Genomic DNA, 26,253 nt, shown 5'->3' on the forward strand with positions numbered 1-26,253 from the left:
TTGTTACTGGGTATGTATATCTGTAGATTATTTTTTCTGCTTTCATATCATGTAAATCATCTCCTGAACAAAAACTGCAAAAGTAAGAAATACATTTAATATATCAGAACTATCCTTTCACAATTCATGCTCTTCTCTTATGGAGCTGAACAGAGGTCGAGGTCCAATCTTACCAACCATCTATACGTCCTCATCCGGGGGAACATTGACAAGATCATGTGACTAATGAGAATTAGATTGTTCCTTCATGTGTCTGATTTGTGAGACTGATGGACACAGCAGCTGCTCAAGTTGGCAGAAGAGAAGAATTCTCCCTCTTCAACAGGAAAACCTTTTGATCTCTGAGCTTCGGCTCATTGGAAGAAAGTTTTCCATCTGAAGTACGGTGACAGGACGACTGCCAGCATCTAGAAACTGACCAGACAGTACCCATTGTTGTTCTTGTTGCTTTTTTACTTTCAGATTTATTTTTGTCTACATATAATCATCTAATATTTCCAATTTGTCTTACCAAAGAAGGACCTGCGGTTTTTGTCCTCTTCACATTTTAGCTTTTCTGTTCCAATCGTCCTTTAGATCTGTCTGCTACTGAAGTAAATGATCCTAAACCTCAGGCTTTGAGAGGAAAATATTATGATAAAGTTGGCTTTCACTGCTCTGATAATTACAGCTCTTACTGAATGTGTACTGCTTGAGGGTAGAAGACGTGATGCAAAGATCACGGCATTTTATCATGACTCATTCTTTAGTACCGTAGTCATCATGGCTCCATGTCCTCCCAGAGGCCTGGGGTGTTAATTTGATAACATGAAAGTAAATGAAAGCACTCCTCAATGTGCTGGATGTGCTAACAGTGAATGGGATCATGGGAATTCGATGGAATATAATCTAACTTGTTGTTTGGATGCGTGACTCATGCACCTCACAGGTTGAATATTTGCATTCAGTGTCAACATGTGTCTAACCCTAAAAAACCTCCAGGTGTTTTACACTGTTCCAGATGGGAACATGAGGCTTACGTAGCCTGGTTCCAAACCTCTGAATCACAACTCTTGAATTTTTTCTTCAATTCAAATAGGTCTGGTATTGTGCTCATTGACAGCAGTTCCCAGTGTAGCAGTGCTGTTATTGTCATAATATTCCTTTTACCTTAGTAATGTAGTGACCAGCACATGTGATTGGTCATTTTAAAGTGTTTTTATTCACATGATGTAGGTGGGATGTCATCAATCAGGTAGTAATGGGAACATTGTGAAGTTTATTGAGCATCATAACTTGTTTGAAACTGAAGAATATGATCGTTGACACGTCAGATAGGATGTCATGTAATTTAGACATGCTGGCCGGTCAAGAGCAAAGTGTCTTTGTGTATTTGTAATAAAACAGCATTTCTTTACCTAAATTTCAAATTGTTTGGCACTTTGTACATCCAGTCGATGCTCTTATTATAAGCAAAGATACAATCTCTGGGTAAACCATTTAATCCACATCTTCTCCACTCACACATAAAGGATTTACTCTCCCAAGGTGCAGAAGCCTTCTTTTATTCACTGTCAAAGCTGTTGTTTACTTATTAATACATTGCAGTTCAGTTACACAGGTTGATAGTTGAAGCATAAACATAGACCTATTGTATGGTTGAATTATGCAGGAGACTGTTGTGTTTGTTTGCTGAAGAACACTGATGAGATCATTAAGAGAAAACTTTGAAGTGGAAATTTACAGTGGAGAAAAAGACCTCTGGAACCAGTGGTTCCTCCCACATCTCAACTCTTTTCTGAGTTCTTGGAGAGAGCAGTCGGTCAAAGGCTTTTGTTTGAGTGTTCGCCCAATAATTGTGTTTCTTTAGACCACATATTCCACATGAATATACTCATCCCCAAGAAACTCGCAAGCAAACCTCACTGCGAACCCTGCTCAACAGTGAATGAGACAACATGAACACGGCAATTGCACGAAATAGTCTCCTATTTAGTAAAGAGACGAGGCAAAATAGAAGTTACCTGGATGTTGCTCCAGTTATTAAGAAAGTGGCCCACCGCCGTGAAGTGAAATAATTACTGTGGGGAATATAATCAAAGCACAATATGGCCTAACCGCACACAATGCATACATCTAGTATTGTAGGTTTGCCATCAGGATGTGAAATCTGACACTGAACTATAAAACTAAATCTGTGGCAGATGGTGAGACTCCCATTAAGTTCTCACGTCAGGCATAAATGTAATCAGAAAGGTAAAGGATGCAGGCAAGAAGCAGACGTGTTATTACATCTTCTATCTCTTTATCCGTCAGGGATCAGCTCTCCAACAGTGCTCACCTTCACTTAATCCTTTAACCGGCTCTTAATCTTTAACACAAAAGCGCATGAAGGATGTATCACATGTTATTTCACTACCGACACTCCTTTCCATGTCAGAGCTTTTATGAAAGAAGGCACTGGAAGAAACTGAGCTGAGAAATGGAACATGAAGGTGCTGAGGTTGTTAAAAATAATGTGTTGGGCTTGTGGTCTCACTTCATAGAATTCTTTCCATTTCTTTATTAGCATTTTCATTTTACTGTGTATGGCGTAGGAATTCTTTCCATTTTAGAGAGTTTAACATTTACCAAAGGAGACAGATGTCTTTGATTTTGAAGTCTGAACATGTTCTGTCACCTTCAGTCGTTTAAGGTGGGCCAGGTGACGGTGCAAAACAACTTACCAGACCTTAAACGGTGTGTTAGAGGAAAATAAAATCTTACTTTTGTGCAGCTTGTAAGGATTCAGTCCAAGGATACGATATGACAGGACAATGTATTGCCTTAAAGAAAATTGCCTCAGCAGTGATTGTTAAAATGCATGTTTTCCATGTTCAGGCTGTATGTCAGACTATAATGTGAGAGTAATTTCTTACTTTCAATGTTACTTCAGTAATATAAAGCATCAGGGGAAGCTAGTGAGGGGTTTTGACTTCTCTTGGCACATTTAAAAACAAAATATAAGTCCTGTTTTTCTGGGGGTACAAACAAGTGTCTTTTAGTTTTTGGTTTTGTGCGGTCATTTGGTTTTCTGGGGTTTTAAGACCACACTTGAGGAGGAGCGTACACAGGAGAAGGCCGTTGGTGAGATCTTCTGGGGGTCGATGTTGTTGTTTTCCAGCCTCAGTGCCACCAGAGTGGAGTCTCCATTGTGGTTTGGGTCACAGATGCCTTCATCAGGGATACTCCTGGAAGACACAGCATCAGGAGGGAGTTAATCTCTAACTAACAATGATTGTCATTATCGATAAATCTAATTAATTATTATTAAAATTATTTTCCCAAATACTCATTTGGTCTTTAAAATGCTACAAAATGGTTTAAAATGGCCATCACAATTTCCTAAAGCCCAAGATAATTAAATAAAGTCTGTTTTGTCCAGCCGTCAGTCCAAAACCTAAAGATGCTCCATTTACTATCAACTAAGTCAAACAAAAAGCAGCAAATCTTAACTGAGGCACTGTTCCATTTTCTTCATAAATGCTCCCTCTGGAAAACATCAGCCATCATCATGTCAAAGAGCATTGTTATGCATATGATAAAGAACTCTATATCTTAATTTCGCTCTATGACCACAGTTCTTACTGCCTGTCTCACTGACATTAATATTTGGATGTATAACAAATATTTTAAACTAAATAAACTAACAGAAATTGTATTTGTATGACTAAAAGTGGAAAGAGAGAATCTGGTCTCAACAATCTGTCTGTTTGTCCACACAGATTACAACACAAGTTGCAGATCTGGGAGTGACTTTAGACTCTTACTCAAATTTTATTTATCAAGGTCACAAAAGCATCTTTTTTTCCCCTTAGGGGCATTGCAAAAGTGAGACCTTGTCTAATTTACAATGACACTGAAATGTTGATGCCTTTTATTACAAGTTGCTTAGATGCCCGCAGATTTTATTTTTTTTACCGAGCTGCTTTTGGAAAACAAAATTACAGTTAATTCTGAAAGCTGCAACAAGGATTTTTACTAATACACTAATAAATAGTTCACATTACCCCACAGCTTGCAAAACTGCACTGGGTGGCTGTGTCTGATTTTAATGCCATTATACTCACTAACACCTTCCTATATGTGTGATTACTTTTGAATTTGTGTTCCAACCAGACTTCTGAGATCTTCCACTATTTTCTTCTTCCTAACTCCAACCCACAAGAAGAGAATCACAAAATTGCAAAGTATTTTTTAAAATGAAATTAAAGACCAATATTTTTAATCTGTCTTTTAATTTGGGGTAACCCTACTTTCCATCTTCTAAGTTTTGATTCCTTGATATTTATGAATATTTACTGTTTTTGCTTGTGCAGTACCACATATGTTAAAATGATCAGCAGTATTTGCTTGGAGGCTGATCACTGTGTCCCACCTGGGGTGTTGCCATGTTAGCAGTGGAGCTGGAGCATGGTACAGTGTTTAAGTTGTAATGCTACTTTTATATAAAATCATTAGACAACCTGGACTTACTATGTGTGCTGCGCATGGACCTGTGAGTGAGTAATGAGGTGATGCAGGATGACTCCCAGGTGGAGACATGAAAAACTTGTTTTGTTTCTTGTCGTCAAGACGACTCTCCGTCCAGTGAACTTTCGACTTTAATATTGTCTGGCGTTCTGTGATGAATGAGTCAGTCATCTGGTCAGGCTCTGGTCTGTTATGGGACTTTTAATTGTTGCTGTTAAAGGATGGTATTGACTAAACTTTTTTTTTTCCAAAGCTCCGTCTTTAGTCGCCTGGTTTTGTTATTTTTTACTACTTTAATTGACCTTTTAAGTCCATTTGTTTTTAAAATTTGGGTGCTGTGTGTGTAGTTTTGATTATGCTGTAAATAAATCAAACACACTGGTATTCTAAAGCCATGTTAAATAATAATTCCTGCTTACTGCAATGTGGGCCTTATTTCCATAATTCTGTCCATCATTTCTATCAGTTATGATAACATTTACTCACTCATTTACTTGGACAGGGCAAGCCATCATTTATATAGCCCAGATTGACAAACTAGAGATTTGCTTCAAAGGTGTTTATAATCTATATAACATACAACACTGTCCTTCCTTCAAGTACAATGTTATTATAACTGGCAGAAATCATGGACAGTACTCTTAAAGTAAGCTCCAAGCTTTGATAAATTTGATCTTATAGAGATCTGTATGCTGAGATGGAGTTCAGTCCCTGTGACCTTGAGCAGGATATGCAGGTTGGAAAATGGATGGATGGATGAAAAAATGCTTATATCAGAGATCCTGGTATTTCCAGAGACTTCTCATCAAGGTGGAAAAATACCTGCAGGAACCTGGAATTTTTAGCATGTGTTTGCTTGTGTCTTAACATACTGAGAACAGTTGTATGTATTGAAACAAAGATGCTTTCTCCAAGACCTCATTAAAACTACCACTCAGCTGTTGTAGATATAACTCAACCATGACATGCCATTAACTGTTCATCTGTAGCTTTTTCTTCCAGTCGCTTGTTCTGCTAAAATCGCCGCTTACAGTTCAGTGGAAAAATACAGTTTAGACTAAATGTGAAAGAAAACAAATCTGTCAATGGAGATTGTCAAGGCCGTCCAACAAAGTGTCTTAATCAGATCTTTAGGCCTCCATCCAGGATGACAGAGCAGAGCAGACTTCAACAAGTAGATATTAAGTGCAGATGATCACCCAATTGTTACTTAACGTCCAACAATAGTTGTAGCCCTCAAACCACAGAAACAATTCGCCTCCTTGGCTGCATGTGATGGGTTTTCTCTGGCACGCCCCACAGAATGAATTCAGTTTCAGCACTAAGACAGTCATAAACTCCCATATAATAACTCACACCTATTAAAACAGGTACAGGTATGAGGATATGGTGAAAAACGGGATCAAGTGATTCTGCACAGTTTGAAAAAAGTTTACTTTTAAGAGGAATTATTGTCCTGTTATAAAATATTACGACATAATCAAAAGAGTAAGATCAGAAAGTAAGAATAAATGTTGATTTATGATTTTAAATTACAACTTCAATTATTTAAATTCTGGGAAAAGAGTGATGTATTCTTAGGAAGTAATCATGTTAAAATAACAGGAAATTTCATTTAACTCCAACAGATGGATGTTTATGGATGGTGGCTTCATACCTGATCCTGTTATTGTTGAGTCTGAGAAAGTGTAAGTTGGTCATCTCATTGATGCCAGACGGCACAGAGACCAGCTGGTTGTGATCCAGACACAGTTCCACCATGGAGTGATAAGAGCCGAAGAACGACTCGGGCTCCGTTCCTTCTCCGTCTAGTTTGTTGTAGGAGAGGTAGAGGTACTCTAAACCAGGGTCCATGTGGGCAAAGACGTAACCTGTGGAGATGGAGATGAAGGAAACTTTGTAATGCTCTTTATGGTAGGCAAATAAAGTAAGAGTTTGTGGGACAGAGAACAATGGTGGAGCTGATATTGTTATTAATTTTCTTTCACATTTATGTGATAATGAGATGCAAAGGCAGAAGGAGAATCCAGGTCCTGCTGAGGTTGGCACAAGCCAGTGGGTTTCTCAAAACGGCTGACTCCAGCTTCCCTTTGAATGGCCTCCTCTCTACAAATACTACTGAGGGCCTGGACATACTTTAACATATTTTATTGTTCTTTTTCTTTAAAGTATTGGTTGTGCGGCTCCATGCAGATGCAGTTGTAAAAATTTGGTTATGTCTGTGTTTGTAGTAGTTCTCCTTCTTATGACATCACATCAGCTCAACCACACAGTGCAGTCACGATTGGCGGCAATGCAGCCAACCCCTGAAAGTACCTGGGAAATGGATTTAGTGAACAATTTGGTTACAGGAGATTGTGTTCAAAGCAGATGGAGAACAGTGGAAACAAAAGCAAAACCTCTGACAATTAATACACAGTATATTAAGTTTCATTAAGTTCCTGTAGTGAAAAACAGTCCATCAACTATGACTTGATTTACAGATGCAGTCACAGCAGATCTCCCCACCACTAATAAAGTAGCCATTTGAAAAAGAAAAAAGAGGGTTGAAATCTATCACATACAAAATCCACTTTAGAGCTCTTTTCACTCCCCCAGTGATATAGTAGTTTGCCGTTCTTGATTTCAATCCTCCAGGTATCATGCACATGCCAATCTAGGTTTCATAGTTGTCAGCCAGGTGTTCATCAACACTTTCCACCTACCAGGTATCCTCTCGATCTTGTTTCCCACCAGCACTAGATGGACCAGAGATCTGGGCAGGTAGGACGGAACCAGGTAAAGGTCATTATGTGAAAGATCGATGGACTCCAGATTTCTACAGAGGAGGGAAAAGATGAGGAGAGGATTAGTGAGTAAATGGAAGTGAGAGAGAACATAACTGATTCTCATGGATAACAGCAGATTAAAAAACTGATACCTTCCACTGTGGTTCTGTTAATGTAGTGCCAAAGTAAATGTTCTTTACACTCACTCTCACTCATCAGGATAGGTAATAATTAAGTAACTGCACTGCTGTAAATGGCACATGATGGTATTGTAATGAAATGAAAATTACAGTGTCTGTATTGGTGACGGCCGAAATTTACACTAGCAAATTCCTGTGACCCTGAGGATCATGGGTGATAGTGACATGTGTCTTTTTATCAGACCTGTGGTTGATCCAGGCCATCGGCGCGATCCTGGTCTCATCCAGCTTGTTGTGTCTCAGAGAAACCACGTTCAGACTTCTGGTCTGATTGAAAACTGTCTCTGAGATTTCCTCAATCAGATTGTTTTCCAAGTGCAGCTCCTGAAGACAGAAAAAACAAACCAAATGTTCGTCATCATCCGGGTCTGAATGCAAAGTGTTTTGATAGGTGGAAACTCACCGACAACTACGGGAATTTAGTTTCAGAGTTACGGTAGGATTGTATAATATGTATAATTTTTTTTTTTATGAAACCAATATAAAAGCAACAGTAGGGGTGTTATGAGTTTGTCATTAAACTTTTGTGTTTACTGAGTGCTTTTTATTCAGAGATCTTGGCAGACAGGTCTGTGGTTTTTTGAGACTATTTCACGTTATAAATGCATAATCCACCCCAAAACTGAATTCTCCTACAGTCTTTGTTGGTTTCTGCCTACAGTCTATGTTATGGTCATAATAATCCATGGCTATACAAAGGTAATGCGTTTGATAAATCCTGGGATCCCAGAGATAATTAGCAAAGAAGACATGTTTAAAGGTAGACCACAATCTTCAAAGTTAATGACAAGGAAAGGTATGGGGGGTTGGATTTGCAGTGAGCGAGTTGAAACTCCCCAGAGTCATAACATGAAGTTGGTTTTTAGATGGATTTACAGCAGCAGCATGTAGCTGGTGGTCTGCAGGGTTTGCGGTTAAGCAGAGGCCATAATTACAAGTTGGGTGGACTGGTTTCCCACAGGTAGAAGCAGAGTTTACTCAGTGGAGGAGTCTTAAACATCACAGCCAAAAAGAAAATAGTGACGCATCAGCAAACCTCTGATAATGTGAATGAATGCTTGATGAGATTTAATTTAAATCAGTATGTTGATAGTGGGTTTATAGTTTCATTTAATGTTAGTGTTTATTATATTGTAACTGATAGTCTGTGAATATTTTTTAGGGTTTTTTTGGGGGGTTCATAATTGGTCCTTTAAACTTATTGGACCACTGAAGTTTTGTGCCATGATGACTATTCTCACCAAGGTCCGTTTTTCTGGTGGCACCATCACACCAAAACAGCAGTGTGTGGTTGGCCATAGCTCTTGAACCCAGGAGAGAGCATTGTGACTTGGACTTTTATAAAGGTAGTCAACAGTCTGCCTGCGTGAGGAATGAGCAGAGATAGTTATGTAAACAGATATACCAGCAGTGTAGTCGGAAGGCCCTGTGGTATGGTGCGGAAGTGGTTTCTGCCCAGTCTGAGGTAGGAGAGCTGGATGAGGGGAGCGAAGGCCAGAGGATCTACATTCCCTTCACTCAGCAGATTTCCTTCCAGCTCCAGAATCACCAGGCTGCTCAGATCTTAAAGATAAAAATATATATATATATGTCACTTTACTTCAACTGGAAATTTGTCTTTGAATCAATGTAGTAAAGAAACATCTGTCAGACTACAATAGTGAAATAATTTCTAATTTCATAATGTTCTATATAACATACATTTATGACATTACATTGAAACATTAGAGATTATGGAAAATGCATTCACAGCACAGCAGCTCACGCCAACGCAGAGTGCTTTTGGCACTGAACGTATGTAGAGGACTTAATTATTTATGTACTGAAATGCATTTTGAATAAGGTGAAGTTTCAAATCAGCATGATTATAATTGGGCCTATAGATTACATTATTAATGATGTCAACCTCTAAGAAGACAGTGATTGTACTGGATGAAATGACAACTTCGGTTCACTGTAGCCAATTAGCATTATCTCAGTGAGCTGGCTGGATACTGTTTCTGCATGTTGGTGTCTACTGCACTTGACCAAAGAGGGTTTCCTGGAGAAGGACACACTATTATCAGTTTGTCAGAGTGAACTGCAGTTTCACGATTCTCAAGATCAACGTTATTGAGTCTATAGAGGCGGTTGCATCATGTTATTTTCAGAATAGAAGTTGTTGTGTGTAAACGACTGATGGCTGGCAGCGTGACATTAAAGCTGATGTGAGTATGGAGGTGCATTATGGGATGCTGTATCAGTACCTTGGAAGCTGTTTTCTTCGATACCTCTCAGTTTGTTCTCGTTGATCTTTAGCTCCTGCAGGGTGGGCGGGAGGTCAGAGGGCACGGCGTCTAGAAGGTTCCCGTCCAAGTACAGACGTCTCAGCATCTTCAGACCCTGACACATACACATATTGTAGGTGCTAGTGATACTGGCGGGTACCTGATGGTGATGTTAGCAGGACTGACTGCCCTCTGTCATGCCACAAATGTTAACTCTAGAAATACCCGTCCATCTTCTGCTCTTTTCATGGGTTTTTTTTTTGTTTGTTTGTTTGTTTGTTATTAAATTCACTTCCAGGTCACATTAAAGAGCTTGCAAGTTCATAAAACAATTCCTGACTTGTGTAAAATTTATCTGGTATTGTTGGTCTGTTTGAGACATGAGGACATTTGCACCATGATATCACAGAAATTTGCTCACATTTCTTTTCCGTCTGGTTGACTGCTTTTCTTTATATGTTCAATATGTCTGTTTTACATGTCTGCCTTCACACTTTACTTATTGGAGGCTTCTGTCACTTAAATCATCATCATCATTTCTTGAAGCCTCTAGAGAAACATTAGTGTGTGACAAACAGCAGGTTAAAAAGAAGTTGGCTTTTATTTTGAAGGGATGCATTGGTTGAGTGAGTCGGTATGTCTTACTTTGAAGGCTTTAGCATCAATGCCGGCAGAGGTGAGTTTGTTTTTCTTCAGGTTGATCCACTCCAGGTTGGGAATGCCATTGAAGGCTTCTGCTGGGATGCTGCTGATGTTGTTGCCTGCAAGTCAGAACAGTTTCAGTTTGTTAGCACTGAGAATTCGATTTAATTCAATAAACTTTATTTATCCCCAGGTGGCAATTTAAAGGCAGGATTAACAGATTTCTGTAGTTAATAGTAGTAGTTGTAGTTGCAGTGTGTTTCTGTATCTCTTGTATGTGTTTTCAAATTGGTGATTGTGTTTCTTAAGTTGCTTGAATTTGCGTTTATTTACATCATTTGTTCCCAAATGCAAAGAATTGTGTTGCAATAGCAGCTTCCATTTTTTAATTCTGGTTCTAGTTTGATCGGATCTGCTAGACTGCAAGTCTAACAAATCTCACCCTGAATACTTTGACTATCCTCGCTCTTTTTTGGAACAATGTACTAAAAAAAATCAGGAAGCAGCTTCTCATTTAACCATCACTTTTGTCATTTTAAAATGACATCAGTCGGTTTTGTCAGCCTTAAATAAATAACATTAATGTTGCATGGTCAAAACTGGCTGCTGGCTGCTGGCTGCTTAATGTTCCCTCTGCTTTGTCTTAACTCAGCCAAAGACAACTTGTGAGGTAAAAGAAGCACCCCTCAGTAATATCACTCTGTAATCATAAGCGGACCGTGTGTTTTCTTTGTCCAACAGACCGACAGTGTGGTGAGTGTTCTCTGTTGAAACCATTAGCCGGTTGCGTCAGATCAGTCTGTGGGGTCAGAATCTCAGAATCACTTAAACTTTTCAGTCATTTCAGATCCAGAATTAAAAGTCTGTTAAGTATATGATCCAATACTGTAGATTACTATTACAGTTGTGTTAAAGCTGTAAAGATTCCTCTATAAGTGTTTCAGCTCCTCGGCTTGTTGTCGTGGTGACTTACCCTCCAGACTGAGAGATTTGAGCTCCGGGAAGGACAGAGGAGGGAAGTGGATGAGTTTAGCATTCTCACACGTCACAGTGACATCAGAGATGTCGCACCCTGGAGGGAGGCCTCCTCTGTTCTCTACCACCACCACCTCCCTCTCCTCCCCTTCCTCCTCGAACTCCTCTGCCTCCACTTCCTTCAGCTCGTCCTCCGATGCAGCAGGAGGTCTTGGGATTGGAGCGGGGAGGAGGTCTGGCTCCTCAGGTTCCTCAGGTTCTTTTGGGAGCATCTGAAACACGTCTCCTCTCAGCCACACTTCCTCTTCCTCCTCTGCCTCCCCCTGCCGCTCCTCCTCCTCCTCCACCAGAGCCAGTAGTTTCTCCCTCAGTATCTCCTCCTGCCTCCTTCTTTCCTCCTCTAGCCTCCTTTCCTTCTCCCTTGCTTCTCTCTCTGCCGCTTCCTTCCGCCTCCTGTCTTCCTCCTCCTGCCTCCTCCTCTCTTCCATCTGCCTCCTCCACTCCTCCTCCTCTTTCTCCACCTGCAGCCTCAGGGCCTCCTCCTCTTCCCTCCTCCTCTCCTCCACTATCTTTCTCTGTCTGTCCGCCTGCTCCTTCCTCTGCTTCCTCCTCTTCTTCCTCGTCTCATCCTTCTTCCTCAGGCGCTCCTCCTCCTCGCGGTGCTCCTCTTCCTCTCGCCAGAGGATTCGCTGGATCTCCTCCTGGGTCAGCGGGGTCACAGAGTCAGCGGGGTCACTGCGAACTGGGGAGTCACCAGAAAGGTCAAGGCTGAGGTCAGGCTCTAGGGTGGGTTTAGGGTTGTGCGGGGCAGCCAATCAGATGGCAGGAGGTGGTAGGAGGCAGGAGTCGGTCGGGAGGAAAGAAGAAGGTGATGGTAGAGAAAGAAGGAAGGAAGGAAGGAAGGGTGTAGAAATAGGAGAGTAGAGAAAGACAGGACAGGAAGCAAGAAGAAGATGTGGAAAAAGAAAAGAATAAAGAAAACTAAAAGAGAATACAGGGTGGAGATGAAAGTTGATGGGGACAGATGGACAGACAGGAGGTGGACAGACAGACAGGAGGTGGACAGACAGACAGAGACGGCTGTGTTAGTGTTTTAGACAGACACCCACATTTGTCCACACAGACAGGTACCAGACCAGCTTGTTGACGCTACAGAGCAGACTGCTGCTGTGGACCAGTCTGGACCAAGTCCCAATGAACTGTACCTGTATGAGCACCGTCAGGTGACGTTGGTCTTTTCACATTAGCTGATTTTATTTTTTGATGACAAAGTGAGGTCGGTTAAATTGAATGTAAACTATGTCTTTTGCATACAGCAGCATAGTTTATACACAGATACGTACGCTCATGTTTCTATGGTTACTGGTATATTAATGCTGTATTCATCTACATACACTGATAAGTCATAGTCAAAATGACTTCCAGGAGTTTTCTCCTGCTTCACCTCCACACATGCGCACAGTGAGTTAGTTAGTTACTGTCAGTTCAACCTCTTTTTTTGGACAGGTTTTATAGACAGGTTAACAGTAGAGGATGCATGTTCAGCAGGGAGGTAGAAAACTCATTGCCTTATTTAGGAATAAGTATTCAGTATTTAGGTGTAAAGCAGTAAAATTATTGTTTCAAGATCATTTTGTATATGTTTTCTGCCTCCAGAAAACATATAACGTGCACGCATCTCACAATAATGTCGCTCGGCAACTCGTCTATACATCCCTGTGTTTTTATTGTAGATTCAGTCGTACATCCGGTTTTTCATTTTGGTGAGATTGAACGGACAGTAAGGTGAAACCAACCGTGGACATGTTGGAAACAACACGTGGTATCTCCCAACGTACAGACACGTTAAAACTCTCACAACATGTGTGTTGACTGACCCAAAATGTGCTAACCACATTTTCTGAGGCCATGATGGAAACAGAAAGCAACATGCGGAGGCCTCAGAGATGGAAACGGTTTAGTTTAATTTCTTCCAAGAAACCAGTGATAAAAAAAAAAAAAAAAAAAGATTACATAATGAAGAGTTTCATTCCAAAAATAATTAAATTAAATTAACTCTGACTCCTAACACATGGTTACTGTAGAGAATGTAAAGACTCACTGTCCCCTCGGCCTTAACAGCTCCAAATTCATCATCTGCTGGTCACAAGAATGTACAATGTCTTTTTTGTCTGCATATCTTTATATTGATGGAACTGGATGTTTTCTTACTTAAAATAATCAGTTCTACAGTACATTCATCATGTTAAACTGAAGGCTGTCAGTCAATGTAATGAACACTAATTTAATCCATTTAAACATGAAGAATTATGATGTGAAAAATGTGACTTTTCATGTAAAAGCTGTTTTTAAGTTTTTATGATGTAATGTGTTGAATGAATGAAACCCTTCAAACATTGTCAGAAACGTTTCCCCATCTCTGTTGCTCCACTGCATGTTGCACCATGGCGTTGCCACATGTTGTGTTTCTACCTGGCTCCATGCAGACGGGGCAGCACTCCCCAGCAGGGGTGAAGGGGAAGTGGCACTGCATTGTGGGACAGGTGATCTCGTCACAAACCACCCGCCCTCCGGTACACAGACAAGTCACACAGGGCTTTGGAGACCAGACGGCCTGATCGAACATGGTCAGACCCTGGTACACACACTGGCCCTGCTTACCTGAAACAATACCGACACATAACAGACAGTTCGTTATAGTTCAAAATCTTTTGTGAAGTCACTCGGTGTCTGTGGAGGGAGTAGAAGTCATTTGGCAGCTGATAGACTATGACAATTACCAGTTTTCATGATAAATCTTTTAGACTCAGTAGCTTGAAATGCAAAAGCATTTAACCTCAGTAATAAGGCAGTGAAATCTGAAACATGGACATCATTTTATTTATATTACACTGAGTGTAGGTGGATGTGTTCACACATGCAGCTGCCACATACAATCAAAGAGTGTGGTCATAAAGTAGGGCTTAAAGTGCGCAAATCATCTGCAAGTTTTTCTGCGACTGCAGATGCCGAAAGTATCTCTGTTGATACCTGCTACCAGTCACATGACACACTTGACCAGCTGTGGGTGACAGTGTTTTAAATGGCAGTGAATGAGGAAAAGAGACAAATGTGCTGCTTCTTTTCATTCATATATCCCTCATTGTTCCCGTGAGCCTTGTGTTTTCATAATAAAAGTAGACGCTTTATAGGTTCTTTGAATGAGTGTGTTTTATTTGTATATATAAAAGTCTTCAGTCAGCCTGAAGCCTGGCCCTATGTATGTGTTGTGTCTTTACGAGGAAATAACCATCGAATGCTGCAAAATACTAGTGCGACCATACATAACGATGGTCGGCCATTGTTTACAGCCGTGTTTACTGTGCACATCTAGCTGACTGTGGACAGCTGACTAACCGCGATCTTTCCATGATGACTAGACAATTACCACAATATCCTGCAAACTGCTGACAACTGGCAACTGGCCAAACAAAGAGCTAATTATTTATGGCTGTCCTTTTGATTTTATTTATTTACTTTTTGTTGTTGCTGTTTGGGAAAGAGACGAAGACAGCAGCAAGACATGCAACAAAGTTCCCTGACTGAAATCAAACTGGGGTCATTGCAGTCGTTTGAAAAACGTTTTAACCATTCGGTTACAATGACTCCCCCTGGCTGGAAAACAGGCATTTCACTGTAAATCAGAGGTAACAATTTTGGTCCCAGCAGAAAAGAGGAGTCTGAGGTTTATGTCGCCTGATTATTGGACTGGAGTGCCATCTCATTTTGGATTTATTATTCACTCTGACGTGGTGTTTATGTTAGCAGTATTAGGGGGTATTTTAGCAGAAGCGATTTAATGACTGAATGTTTTTGTCTCAAAAGCTATTGCTTGATATGTACTTAAAAAAAAACGGCACAGAGGAAGATGACTGTTCCCTATTCTTGTTTCCGCCTACAGGGCTTTGCGTGACTCTGGTTTTCCAACGAAGGAAACAGCTGTTGATGAGCACAACATCGGACCTATTTGAGTCACTGAACAAATTGGAGATGTGTGTGGCGGAACAAAGCAAATTCAAACCAGCAACCTGTGGGTCTCCACTTTAGACCCTCACGCCGACCATTATCATCCTCCTCAGCAGCAGCAGGCCCTGCTGCAGTAATTGTTGTGTACGTCTAGTCAAATCTAAAGCTTGTACTTTACCATCAGAACCAGACAAAGCAGTGATTTGTAGCATTTCCACTCCTCCCTCTGCATTAACTTCACCTTTCAACATCAGACCTGGGACGGGACGAGGCTGTGACTGGCAGTGAGTCAGTTAGAAAGACTGTAAACCACTATGATATAGCAGGAAGAGGCTCTTTGTGTCTATTTTAAGTCTGTCCTGTCTGTCATTTATCCTTTCTAATGGTATGCTCTTTACCAGGTCTATAGGAACACAGGTAGTTAAGAGCCTCAGGTTATTTCTCTTAAATACTGTCTCTCTATTATCCCTGTCCCCTTTACTGCGAGCAGTGACACTGTCACCCTGTCATCTCTGCTGGAGCACACATACTTTAGAGCTTTTCTTTTCTCTTTAAAATATTGTCTTGCTGTCAGAGCTCTTGCTTTTCATTGTCTGGTAAATTGCAGGGTTTTGTTTAAATAATACAGCCACTATCAGACTCTGCTGTGGTACCATCATCCGAAGGTGTTCAGTGCATATTTTCATGTGTTTTTACAAGCTGCGAAACTATTTGACTTGCTCATTGACAAATAGTTTTGATATTAAATGAATAGTTTTTCAAGCAAAAACACCAATCAGTCTTAGTTTCCATCCTCTCTAATGCAAGGATTACAACCATTTCTATATTTTATATCAATATGGACTGAATATCTTTGGGTTTTTTGACTATTATTTGGACAAACCAAGACATTTAAAGATGTCATCCAGGGCTCTGTGAAGCTGCGGAGCCCCCAAAGCCTGAGATTTTTTTAATTTCTTTTTTTAGTTTTTTATGCACAACATTAGATAATGTAACGTAAAAGTAAATTTTCACTATTTTCAAACTTAAAGAAGATGCAGTGAAGGATGATGAAAGTAGATATTTCTAGAAAACAATGATGTAGAATGGGGGGCACCAATGTTACTAGAGTGACACGAGTTAATGTCAGTTTTTTGACGTCATGTCATTTTTGTGACCCTCTTCAAAATAGTCAGATAACCCTAGATAATGGAAACTCTGAGTGATTAGCATTTTCTTTTAAGAATGTTTTGGGAATTAATTTAAGAAATTATTCTGTTATTACATGGCAGAGGTCCCAGATTTTATTTATCTTTGACAGCTGAGCAAACTCCATCTGCAGATAAAAACTGAGATAAGGTTGAAAGCTCGGGCGGAAAAAAAAGCTAGTAGATTGAACATGGGATATGATTATTTTCTTAAACTAGTGTTGTTATCGGGATCAAGAATGAACTTTCCACACTGAAGTATCCTGTAACATTTACAAAGTTGATTGGTTTCCATGGTGACTGGACAGGCATTTGACTGTACACAGAACAAAGCAGATCAAATATTTATGTCTAACATCAGACTTTTCAGTAAAAGTATCTTGGTCCAACATCTGTAACTGTATGTTTCTGTAAACTGGACTCTGGTCTGTTTGGTTGTTGTAACATTACGGTCGGTTTGTGTCCGCTACTCTGAACACAGAGCAGATATATTCTCACATTTCAAACAACAGAGAAAACAGAAACAAACAGTTTAAAGTGAAAAAAAATTCCTCTGCATCTCCCAACATCAGACTTCCACCACTAATTACATAATGCTGGCTTCATTGTTGTAAACTGAACGGTCTCCACGTGGCTTTGAGGTTCTTGTTTAAGTCTCTGTCCTCATCTCTGTGTGGGGCTTTACTTATGTTCTGACGAGCTTTTCTTTCTTTTTTTTCCCACAGATGGTTTTCCCTTCTGTTCATGTTGGAATGTGATGATTTGTCATTAAATTACTGAGCTGTAATAACAAGCAGTTTCATTATGAGAACAGAACGAATCCTCTCGGCTCAACTGAACTGTTTTCTGGCTGCACTCGCACACCCAGTCTGATTTTACCGTCTTATTCAGTTTTCATTTTACTGTACTAAGATTTTATTGACTATAAAACTTCTATTTAATGTCCCATTTAAAAGTTTATTTGTTTATGAAAACTGTTGAAATTCTGCAAAAGTTATTCTGCCTTTAAATCTACGTTAAAGCTTAAATCTACATGTTTTTATTTTCTGAATTAAAACAGGCTTTTTGAGGATTATTTTTGGATGTATCAGAGATTTCATATATAACAGAGTAAAGGAAACAAGTGATTTCAGGACTGGAAAACATTGGAAACTGTAATAGACATGTCGTATTTTATAGACTTAATAAATTATTGAAAAATGATTCATGATGAGAACAATAGCTTGTTGTAGCCTACAATTACCCATAACGCTTTCCTCTGCAAAGATCTGTAGAAACGTTAACATGCATCTTCGTAGGAGTGTGATTCCCACATAAACCAACATGTTGGAGTCAGATTATGAGTAAAGGTTTCCTGCCACACAGCTTCTCTTCCAGTAATGCAACCACAAAACACAATTGAACATAATGGAACTTGTTACGGTCATAAGGATGGATGTATTAATGGTAATGGAAACTCTGACTCGTCAGATTTAGGAGGTGTATAAATCATCAGATGGTTTAAACTCCTCTGGGATCATTCACAGAGAAAGGCGACACTGAATTGTGTTAATTAAACACAATTCAACAAAATGTAATGAAGTACAATTTGATATTAGTAGTTACTATTATGTTTAAGAAACCATCAGGACGACTGTATCTAATCGAGTGACTGTGATTTATGTTGAAGTACAATCGATGTCAACAGACAACAGCCTGATCAGAACATCTCTTAGTAGTGACTGGTCTCACTGACCTGGGTTAGAGCTGAGTTACTGGTCTCACTGGGCTGAGTTACTGGTCTCATTGACCTGGGTTAGAGCTGAGTTACTGGTCTTACTGGGCTGAGTTACTGGTCTGACTGGGCTGAATTACTGGTCTAACTAACCGGGGTTAAAGCTGAGTTACTGGTCTTACTGGGCTGAGTTACTGGTCTAACTGACCGGGGTTAAAGCTGAGTTACTGGTCTTACTGGGCTGAGTTACTGGTCTCACTGACCTGGGTTAAAGCTGAGTTACTGGTCTCACTGACCTGGGTTAGAGCTGAGTTACTGGTCTCACTGGGCTGAGTTACTGGTCTAACTGACTGGGGTTAAAGCTGAGTTACTGGTCTCACTGGGCTGAGTTACTGGTCTAACTGACTGGGGTTAAAGCTGAGTTACTGGTCTCACTGACCTGGGTTAGAGCTGAGTTACTGGTCTCACTGGGCTGAGTCACTGGTCTCACTGACCTGGGTTAAAGCTGAGTTACTGGTCTCACTGGGCTGAGTTACTGGTCTCACTGACCTGGGTTAAAGCTGAGTTACTGGTCTCACTGACCTGGGTTAGAGCTGAGTTACTGGTCTCACTTGGCTGAGTTACTGGTCTCACTGACCGGGGTTAAAGCTGAGTTACTGGTCTTACTGGGCTGAGTTACTGGTCTATCTGACCGGGGTTAAAGCTGAGTTACTGGTCTAACTGACCGGGGTTAAAGCTGAGTTACTTGTCTCACTGGGCTGAGTTACTGGTCTCACTGACCTGGGATGACGTTGTAGCTGGAGTGCTGGTCTTGAAGGTTCTTGTAGGACTCCAGGAACACAGTGTTTCCTTGTTTTCCGCTGGGCTCGACTGGGACATTGGGACCAGGGACCAGTCTGATCTTCAGAGGTCTAGAGCGCCCCGCTCTGGCTCGCCCGAGACCTGCAACACATGGTCGTATCAATGTTCATCTATATCTATCTAGAAACTTAGAAAGACAGACAGACAGCAGTATCTAGTCTTATTCTCAGTTTACAGATACAGTATATTCTTATCCCAGATTTGACCTAAGCTTGTTTGTTCTTGGTTCTGAGCCAAAATAAATAAATTCTGTTTCAGCCAAATGAGGAGAGAGAGCCACTTCTTAATTTTAGTGAAGCCCTGACTTCAGACGAACGTGACTTTAATGTATTCCCTTTCTCATGCAAAGTTAAAATGGCTAAATCATTAGCTAATAATAATACATTTTGATCACAAACAGATTAGAAGTATTCACATAAAATAAAAACAGTAGGGTGGCCTTAGATACTCGGGACATATTATAGGTTTTTTGTGTCATTAGAGGTTTTTACAGCAGAAAACAAGACTATAAATTGAATTCTTCACTTTTGTAGGAGGTAGACTCTCAGTGCTTCCATCCTTTGTGCTAAGCTAGGCTAAACACCCAGATAACAGTCTACTCATCTGACTGTACAATGGCTAACGAGAGGATTTGGAGTGGGAGTCTTACCCGGTCCGTCTCTCATCCTCCTCCCCCGGCGTGTCTCACCATCCTGGCTGTGAGGTCTGTTCCTGGCCTGGGTGTCTGGGATGGTCAGGACCACCAGCAGCCACAGATTGGCCACCACCAGCCACCACCTCATCCCTGCAGAACAGAACAGACCAGATTCAGGTTTCCTCGCAGGAACCTCTACCAACACTGAGGGCTTCACAAGGGCTGGGCCCTGATAGAAATCATTGTGACCCGTCTAGGTACTGATACCAAAGCTTTACTTTTGTCAACACATTTTTTTTTCTGCAAAACCTCTTTGGTCATTTGACAAAAGAAGCGTCTTAGAGTTCTTCAATGTTAAATTAGTCGAAGCATAAACACAAGCAGTCGTACAGTTTTTGATACTAAATGCTGTGAACACATTTTGGGCTGTACCCAAGAAGAAATGGGTTCCATACCCAAACCTAGACTTCAATGGTTCCTCAGCAGGATTCCAACAGATTAATGTGATGCATCAAAGACAAAAGGAAAATGGAAAACAGTTCATTTTCCCAGGAGCCATGTTTGGAAATGAAAAGTTCAGAAACACTGGGCGCCTCATTGCTTTGGAGTTCAAGGCCCTGACCATGAACCACAGTATTCACAGTTTGAGTCCAATCAAGGACCTTTGTTTCATGTCATTCCCCATCTGTCTGTCCTCACCTTAATTAAAATAACTAAACCAAAAAAAAAACTAAAAAACACACACAGATCCATGTTTTTTCTCCAGCTGCAGAAAAATAGACAGAAGAAAGAAAGAAAGAGGTTTTTACCTGCAGCAGCTTCTCCAACAAAAAGAGCTGTCAGTGCTGCTGCTGGTCCTCATATAGGTCTCATCTGGGGTCCTAATGGCCGGTTCCCTCTGTGTGTGTGTGTGTGTGTGTGTGTGTGTGTGTGTGTGTGTGTGTGTGTGTGTGTGTGTGTCTGTGTGTGTGTGTGTGTGTGTGTGTGTGTGTGTGTGTGTGTGTGTGTAATGACTAGTCTATAGGCAGCAGTCCTGTCATTATTAAAGCAGAGATCTAACACACACCTTCACACCTGATAGTTTGTCTTCTGTCTGATTCCCCCTCTGAATGGCGCAGTGCAGATTGAACCACTTCTCTGTATCAACCTCAATAACAGTAATAAATGTTCTGTAGCTGTGCCCCAGTGCATGATGGGAGTTGGTGGTGTTAAATCATAGGATCCTCCGGTTTGTTGGGATGGAGACCTTTAGTTTTTGCTGGTCTGAAAGACTGTGAGCTGCTGACCTGTTTCTATTTCTGTCACTGTAGATCTGAACCCAGATAATGAGCTTTTCAGCCTGTTGCAGCTTTTAGCAGTGAACATACCAGAACCTCCCACAGCCAGGCCCAGATTTTATTATAGATATTGTTGTTGGAACCCAAACCAGAGCTAAAAGGACGGTGACTGTTGGACTATCATGTTGCTCTGTGTGGAAATTAGCTGCTGCATGTTAGCCCTTGCTATTTTATCATTTGATAAATAAGATGTGTTAGAAACTTGTTCTCCTGCCCTCAAGTGTCCAGAAAATCAGTCAATGGAGCTTTGTCATGTTGATCAAATATATATGTCTGTTAGAGCTTTTATTTGATAACAGCTGCAAACATCTCATCCAGAGCCGTGGTGGTTTTTCAGGTATCTTTTCTGCGTGTTATTGTTATTTTATTATTTTTATCTCTTCGCATGTTTTTTGATGGTTTATATTATAATGTTTCAGGACAGTTATTATTCTTATTATTTCAACATGCTTTATGCAGCAGGAGTGTCTCCACAGCCCCTCTGTTACAGTGTAGAGTAAAAGCAGCACTCCAGGAACATTCACACAGAAAGACTGAGCCTTGGTTTTCACTCTCGGTGCATATTTCAACCTAATCCTGGATCCTGTGTCCAGATCCTGATTCTGAGAACGAGAAATAATCCACATCTCACTCTAATAACTGGGCTCAGATCAGTTCGTGGAGCTGATATCAGCCTTTAATTAGAAGTCACTGTAATCCGACTCTGGCTCCAGTCCTAACATTAACACTGACCCAAACAACAAGCATTTACTGGATACGACTCGATTTCATAGTGTTGTTAGAATCATCTGAGGTGCCGAAGACCTTTTACTAACTTTTTTTGAATTAGCTCATAGAAACCTGAATGATACTACAAAAATAACACTGATCATTTATGGGTGAAGGAGCATCATGAGTGGGCTGTGCGAGAGAAACTGCCACATTTGTTCTGTGGATTTAGTCTGTCTCAGTGTCTTCTGTCTCCTCATGTGATCCCAGACTCCATGATGTTGAGATCAGGGCAGTGTGAGGGCCAGACCATCTGCTGCAGGACTCCCTGCTCTTCTTGTCTCTGGAGATCGTTCTTTATGACTCTAGCAGTGTGTTTGGACTCATTGTCCTGTTGCAGAATTAATCTGGGACTGATCAGACGCCTCCCTGATGGTGCTGTCTGATGGAAAAGAATCTAAACATTGAAAGTGCCAGAAATTTTTGCACATTAGTGTATGTGGCCAGTGTCGTGTCGAAAGTTTCCCTTATTCACTCATTAACCATTAACAATATAAGAGACACTTGATAGTTTACTTTATAGTGAGAACACAGCCTAAGTGTTTTAAACCTGGATTTTATCCAGATGTGATGAAATGGATAAAAAGAGGTGAATGAGGTTTAAGATAAATGATAAAGGTTAAACAATAATTGATTAATATTCAAAAAACTACAGCTCCCATGAAGTTTTTCCAGAGCACAGCGCACATTTTACACGTCATGGTAAGTGGATCTCCCTTATCTGTGACATCCGCCCACACTCTTTTAATCATTCACTTTTGTTTTTCCTTTTTTTCCTGATGAAAGAAAACTTAAGTCTGCAGCTCCACAGACTGAAGGGCTGAGATCCTCCCTCCTCGATTCAGCACCAACCAATTGGAAACCAGATTTCAGAGCTGATCAGGAGACAAAGAGAGAGAAGGAGAGAGAGAGAGGGATCCATGTGTGCTGAGACAGGAAAGAAAACAGGAGGGAGGGAACAGAAATGGAAAATATTCAGCAGTTCAGTTTCTGGATGAGCAGGCTCAGACGGAGAGACTTCCAGCAGGAACAGGATAAAAATAACCTGGAGTTTAGTTTAACGAAACCCAGACAGTGTTTAAAACCCAAGTTTTTCTCTGCTTCTGTTTCTGCTGCTCTGTTTGCTCACTTCAGTATTTCACTTATTAACTGGACTTGGTGAAATAGTTTGACTTTTTATTTCTAACACCACTGTGTGCAGATTGATTAGCATGTTGTCGTGAAGAGTGACTTGTTTGAGTCAGCATGTGCTTGTTTTACTTCTCTGTAACTAAAGCTTAAAATGTCACTTTTAACCAATAAATTACATTTTATTCAATGAGTTAATTAATTCATTGACACGTGTTGCTGGAATTTTTAAACTCCAAAGCCCAGTACGTCAAGAGAGAACATTTTTGATAACCATCTCTGAACCCGTTTGCACAGACAGTACATTTCCTTTCTCCATTTTTCTGTCTCAGTTGGTTCATAAAAAGAAGAACTGATTGTTGTTAAACTGAGGAAGTCAAGTAATCTGACAAGACATGACTTAACTGAGTCAAAAACAGTTTCACTTTGGACTGAGGAACATCTACTTTAGGTTTTGGCTCTTTTCTTTGGACGTCCCTTAAACTTACTTTGCAGGTTAAATGATTTATCCACTGTAAAAACTTCAACAGATTCTGAGCTGCATCAAAACTCATCTTCCAGGTTCTGGAGCTGTTCGTAGTTACAGACGAACACGTCCAGTTTAGCTTCTGTTTCTCTGGCATCTGTAAAACTATGTATCGTCTCATACAGTTTTTGTCGAGTCCTCGAGTTTGCTCTGCCGTAGATTTATGGGGTTTATTTTTCTATCATCCTATTTCATGTTTTTGATTTTCCGTGCTCTGCTTCGCTGCGTGTTGTCGCTCTGATAAAACATCTGGACCTTTTAGTTTCTAGCCGTTGATTCCAGCTTCCTTCTCTCCACAAACACTAGTAACAGTGGATGTTTGTCCAACAGGTGCTCTTCACTGTTCAGGATTAGTTGTCCTGCTTTGTACAGACGCAGGAGTAAAATGATGCTTTCTCTTGTTGCTTTTGTTGTAGTCATCCTTGTTGTAATGTGACGTCACGTTAATTGTGAGCTGGTGTAACGGGGTCTTGGAATTTGAGTTTATGTTGTCTGTTAATGTGTCGTGTGATTTGTGTGATTGGATCCCAGAGGCTCTGTTCTGATTAAGCTAATGAATGAAATCTGCTCAACCAATCACAATCCACAGCCTTCATCGTCACCTCCTGCCTGTTGGCTGCAGGAACTCATCCCCGTGGAAGTGGAAAACAGTGGAAATAATAGAACCAGACAATGGACAGATGTTATGTGATATTTAGTTTCTGTGGGACTGATAATGCCCTTAGAGACCAAGATGACCCCAAATCACATCTTCTGTCTTCAGTTGTACTTTTAACAAACTGCAACAAGCTGCTAGGCAGCATGAACTGTTCTGCACCGTTGAGGGAAGGAACCATTCAGTAGACTGTTTTCCTCAACCAAGAACCAAACGAACTAAACAAACTCGCCTTCCATTGTCACCCAGCCGCACAGTTCTGGTACCAAACCTGCGCCAGGTCTTAGGTCAGCTTCGTGTCTCAGTAGCATGTAGTTTAAGTCAGGTCAAGTCTTAAAGACACAGTCTCAGTCTCATCATATTATTTGTACAAACTGATGAAAAGAAGTAAACAGCTGAAGTAAAGTTTTTCTTTGCTGAATGTAAACACTGTCAAAGCCATGTGGAAGTAGTATTGTTGAATGAGCTCATTATTTTCTGTTTTAGGGTTGTTTGGGTTTTTTTTTTTTAATCCAGAGAATTTTCTGTATTTATTTTGATCAAAACCAACAACTGCCTGAAACCTGAATAAAGATGGTCGGTCTGATTTAGTTACAGCACTCCTCGGATTTCCAAATGTTCTCCCAGCTCATAGTTAATGTTCTGAAACGCAACAGAACATCATCAGTGAGCTGAGGGGGAATTTGAGGAGTGCCGCATGAAAACCAGGAAGTGCACAGACGTGAACATGTATCCATAAAGTTACAAAATATGTTTTTTGGTCATTGTTTTTTTTTTTTTTTTAGATCCATTCTGGTTCAGGTCTGGGCTGCATTTAAATGGACAAGTCCTTGTTAGGTTTTGTCCTGTAAATCATGAGAACAAGATTTTTTTTCTTTTTGGACCTCTGAAGGAGATCCTCTACAAAAAAAAAAACCTTCTGCAGAAACTGAAACAGCTGTTTAGAAATCACGAAAGACAGACAGACAGACACACAGAGAGACAGTGGGGAGGAGCTGAGGACAGACAAACAGACATTAACTCTACTTTACCAGCAGTTTGAAGGCGGCTGCAGGACTTGAGGCCAAATTCTTCCACCCCGTTTTCTCCCCCTCTGGTTCTGCAGGATCTCCAGGAGAAGTGTGTGTGTGTGTGTGTGTGTGTGTGTGACGGGTGGGGGGGGGGGACGTGTGTGTGTGTGTGTCGCTGTGTGATGATACTGTGTGATACTAAGTGTGTGTGAGTGAGAGAGAGAGTTTGTTTCTCGGCGTGTCTCAGAGCGTGGAGCAGTTGTGTAGAGCAGAGCAGGCTAATAGAGCTGTGAAGGAAAGCCAGGATTTGTACTGCAGCTGAGACAGAATGAGAGAGGGAGAGAGAGAGAGTAATAAACAGAGGAGAGAGAGACAGGTCTGTCAGCTGTCTTCCTTTCTGAGGGAGGACACTGCCAACATGCTGCAGGATATTGAAGAAAGACAACAAAGCAGACCGACAGACGTCAATTATCCACGTGTTGCACAGTGAACAGGATAAAAAAAACATTTATAAAGATGAGCTGAGGTGTGACGGCAGCTTCAGTTCTGAATGAGGTGAAGAGTTTACAGCAGCACAGAGGTCAGAGGTCACACAAGAACAAACATCCCACCTCAGTGTCAGCTAGAAAAACTTGTTTAACTAAAAACCCTGCAACGCAGTTCGAGGAGAAGTCCTGAAGGCGAACTAACTCAACCTGAAATCAGCATGATTATGATGCGAGTAAATATGATGAGAAAGAATCTGTACAAAATAACTACGGAGGAAAAACAACAGAAAACAGGTAGTTTAATTGGCTGACAGTAAAATGATTTTAAAAAAACATCACCACAACATAACCTCAAACATATTATTGCAGGACTGTTGCATTAGACTGAGTTAGTTTTAGTTTTTTGTACCTAAACTGGCAACTCAGTGTGTTTGTTATAAGTAGAAAATTATTTTCAGAAAGTCCAGTGTGACCTTGGGCAGCTGTTTTTTGTTACTGTGGAGAGAATTCAATATTTAACTTGGATGAATGACAATAAATATGAACTTGAAATTAGATTTGGACTATTAGCAAGCTGCTAGCATAAAACCATAATAT

The 26,253-nt window shown here is 40.6% G+C and overlaps 2 protein-coding genes across 5 annotated transcripts in view; one reads left to right on the forward strand and one right to left on the reverse strand.

The window, feature by feature from the left end:
* The window catches only part of cenpp (centromere protein P), a 90,567-nt gene that overhangs the window by 58,995 nt on the left and 5,319 nt on the right, over positions 1–26,253 (forward strand). The gene's annotated exons all lie outside the window — the stretch shown is intronic.
* Positions 1,529–25,487, reverse strand: ecm2 (extracellular matrix protein 2, female organ and adipocyte specific). 4 transcript variants are annotated; one of them, XM_056402331.1, is made up of 12 exons: positions 25,190–25,487; positions 19,760–19,894; positions 19,030–19,191; positions 13,816–14,004; positions 11,342–12,085; positions 10,372–10,487; positions 9,706–9,841; positions 8,865–9,022; positions 7,644–7,783; positions 7,197–7,309; positions 6,149–6,362; positions 1,529–3,209 (listed from the first exon to the last, which is right to left on the reverse strand). In XM_056402331.1, the coding sequence occupies exons 2-12, from the start codon at positions 19,890–19,892 to the stop codon at positions 3,041–3,043; spliced, it is 2,274 nt and encodes a 757-aa protein (XP_056258306.1). In that variant the 5' UTR covers positions 19,893–19,894; positions 25,190–25,487; the 3' UTR covers positions 1,529–3,040. The 4 variants fall into 4 exon arrangements, with proteins under 4 accessions (XP_056258306.1, XP_056258298.1, XP_056258315.1 ...); XM_056402323.1 differs by having other exon boundaries at positions 11,342–12,124; positions 25,190–25,485; XM_056402340.1 differs by lacking the exon at positions 13,816–14,004 and having other exon boundaries at positions 11,342–12,124; positions 25,190–25,486.

The sequence above is a fragment of the Seriola aureovittata genome, chromosome 2, assembly GCF_021018895.1.
Source record: "Seriola aureovittata isolate HTS-2021-v1 ecotype China chromosome 2, ASM2101889v1, whole genome shotgun sequence".
NCBI lineage: Eukaryota > Metazoa > Chordata > Actinopteri > Carangiformes > Carangidae > Seriola > Seriola aureovittata.

Excerpts from the sequence above, each read along its gene's own strand:
- ecm2 (XM_056402323.1), bottom strand. The coding sequence starts at position 19,892 with ATGAGGTGGTGGCTGGTGGTGGCCAATCTGTGGCTGCTGGTGGTCCTG. Across the intron at positions 12,125-13,815 it reads CCCCGTCTGCATGGAGCCAG|AGCCTGACCTCAGCCTTGAC; the intron begins GTAGAAACACAA and ends AACCCACCCTAG. Across the intron at positions 9,842-10,371 it reads TTGATGCTAAAGCCTTCAAA|GGTCTGAAGATGCTGAGACG; the intron begins GTAAGACATACC and ends TGTATGTGTCAG.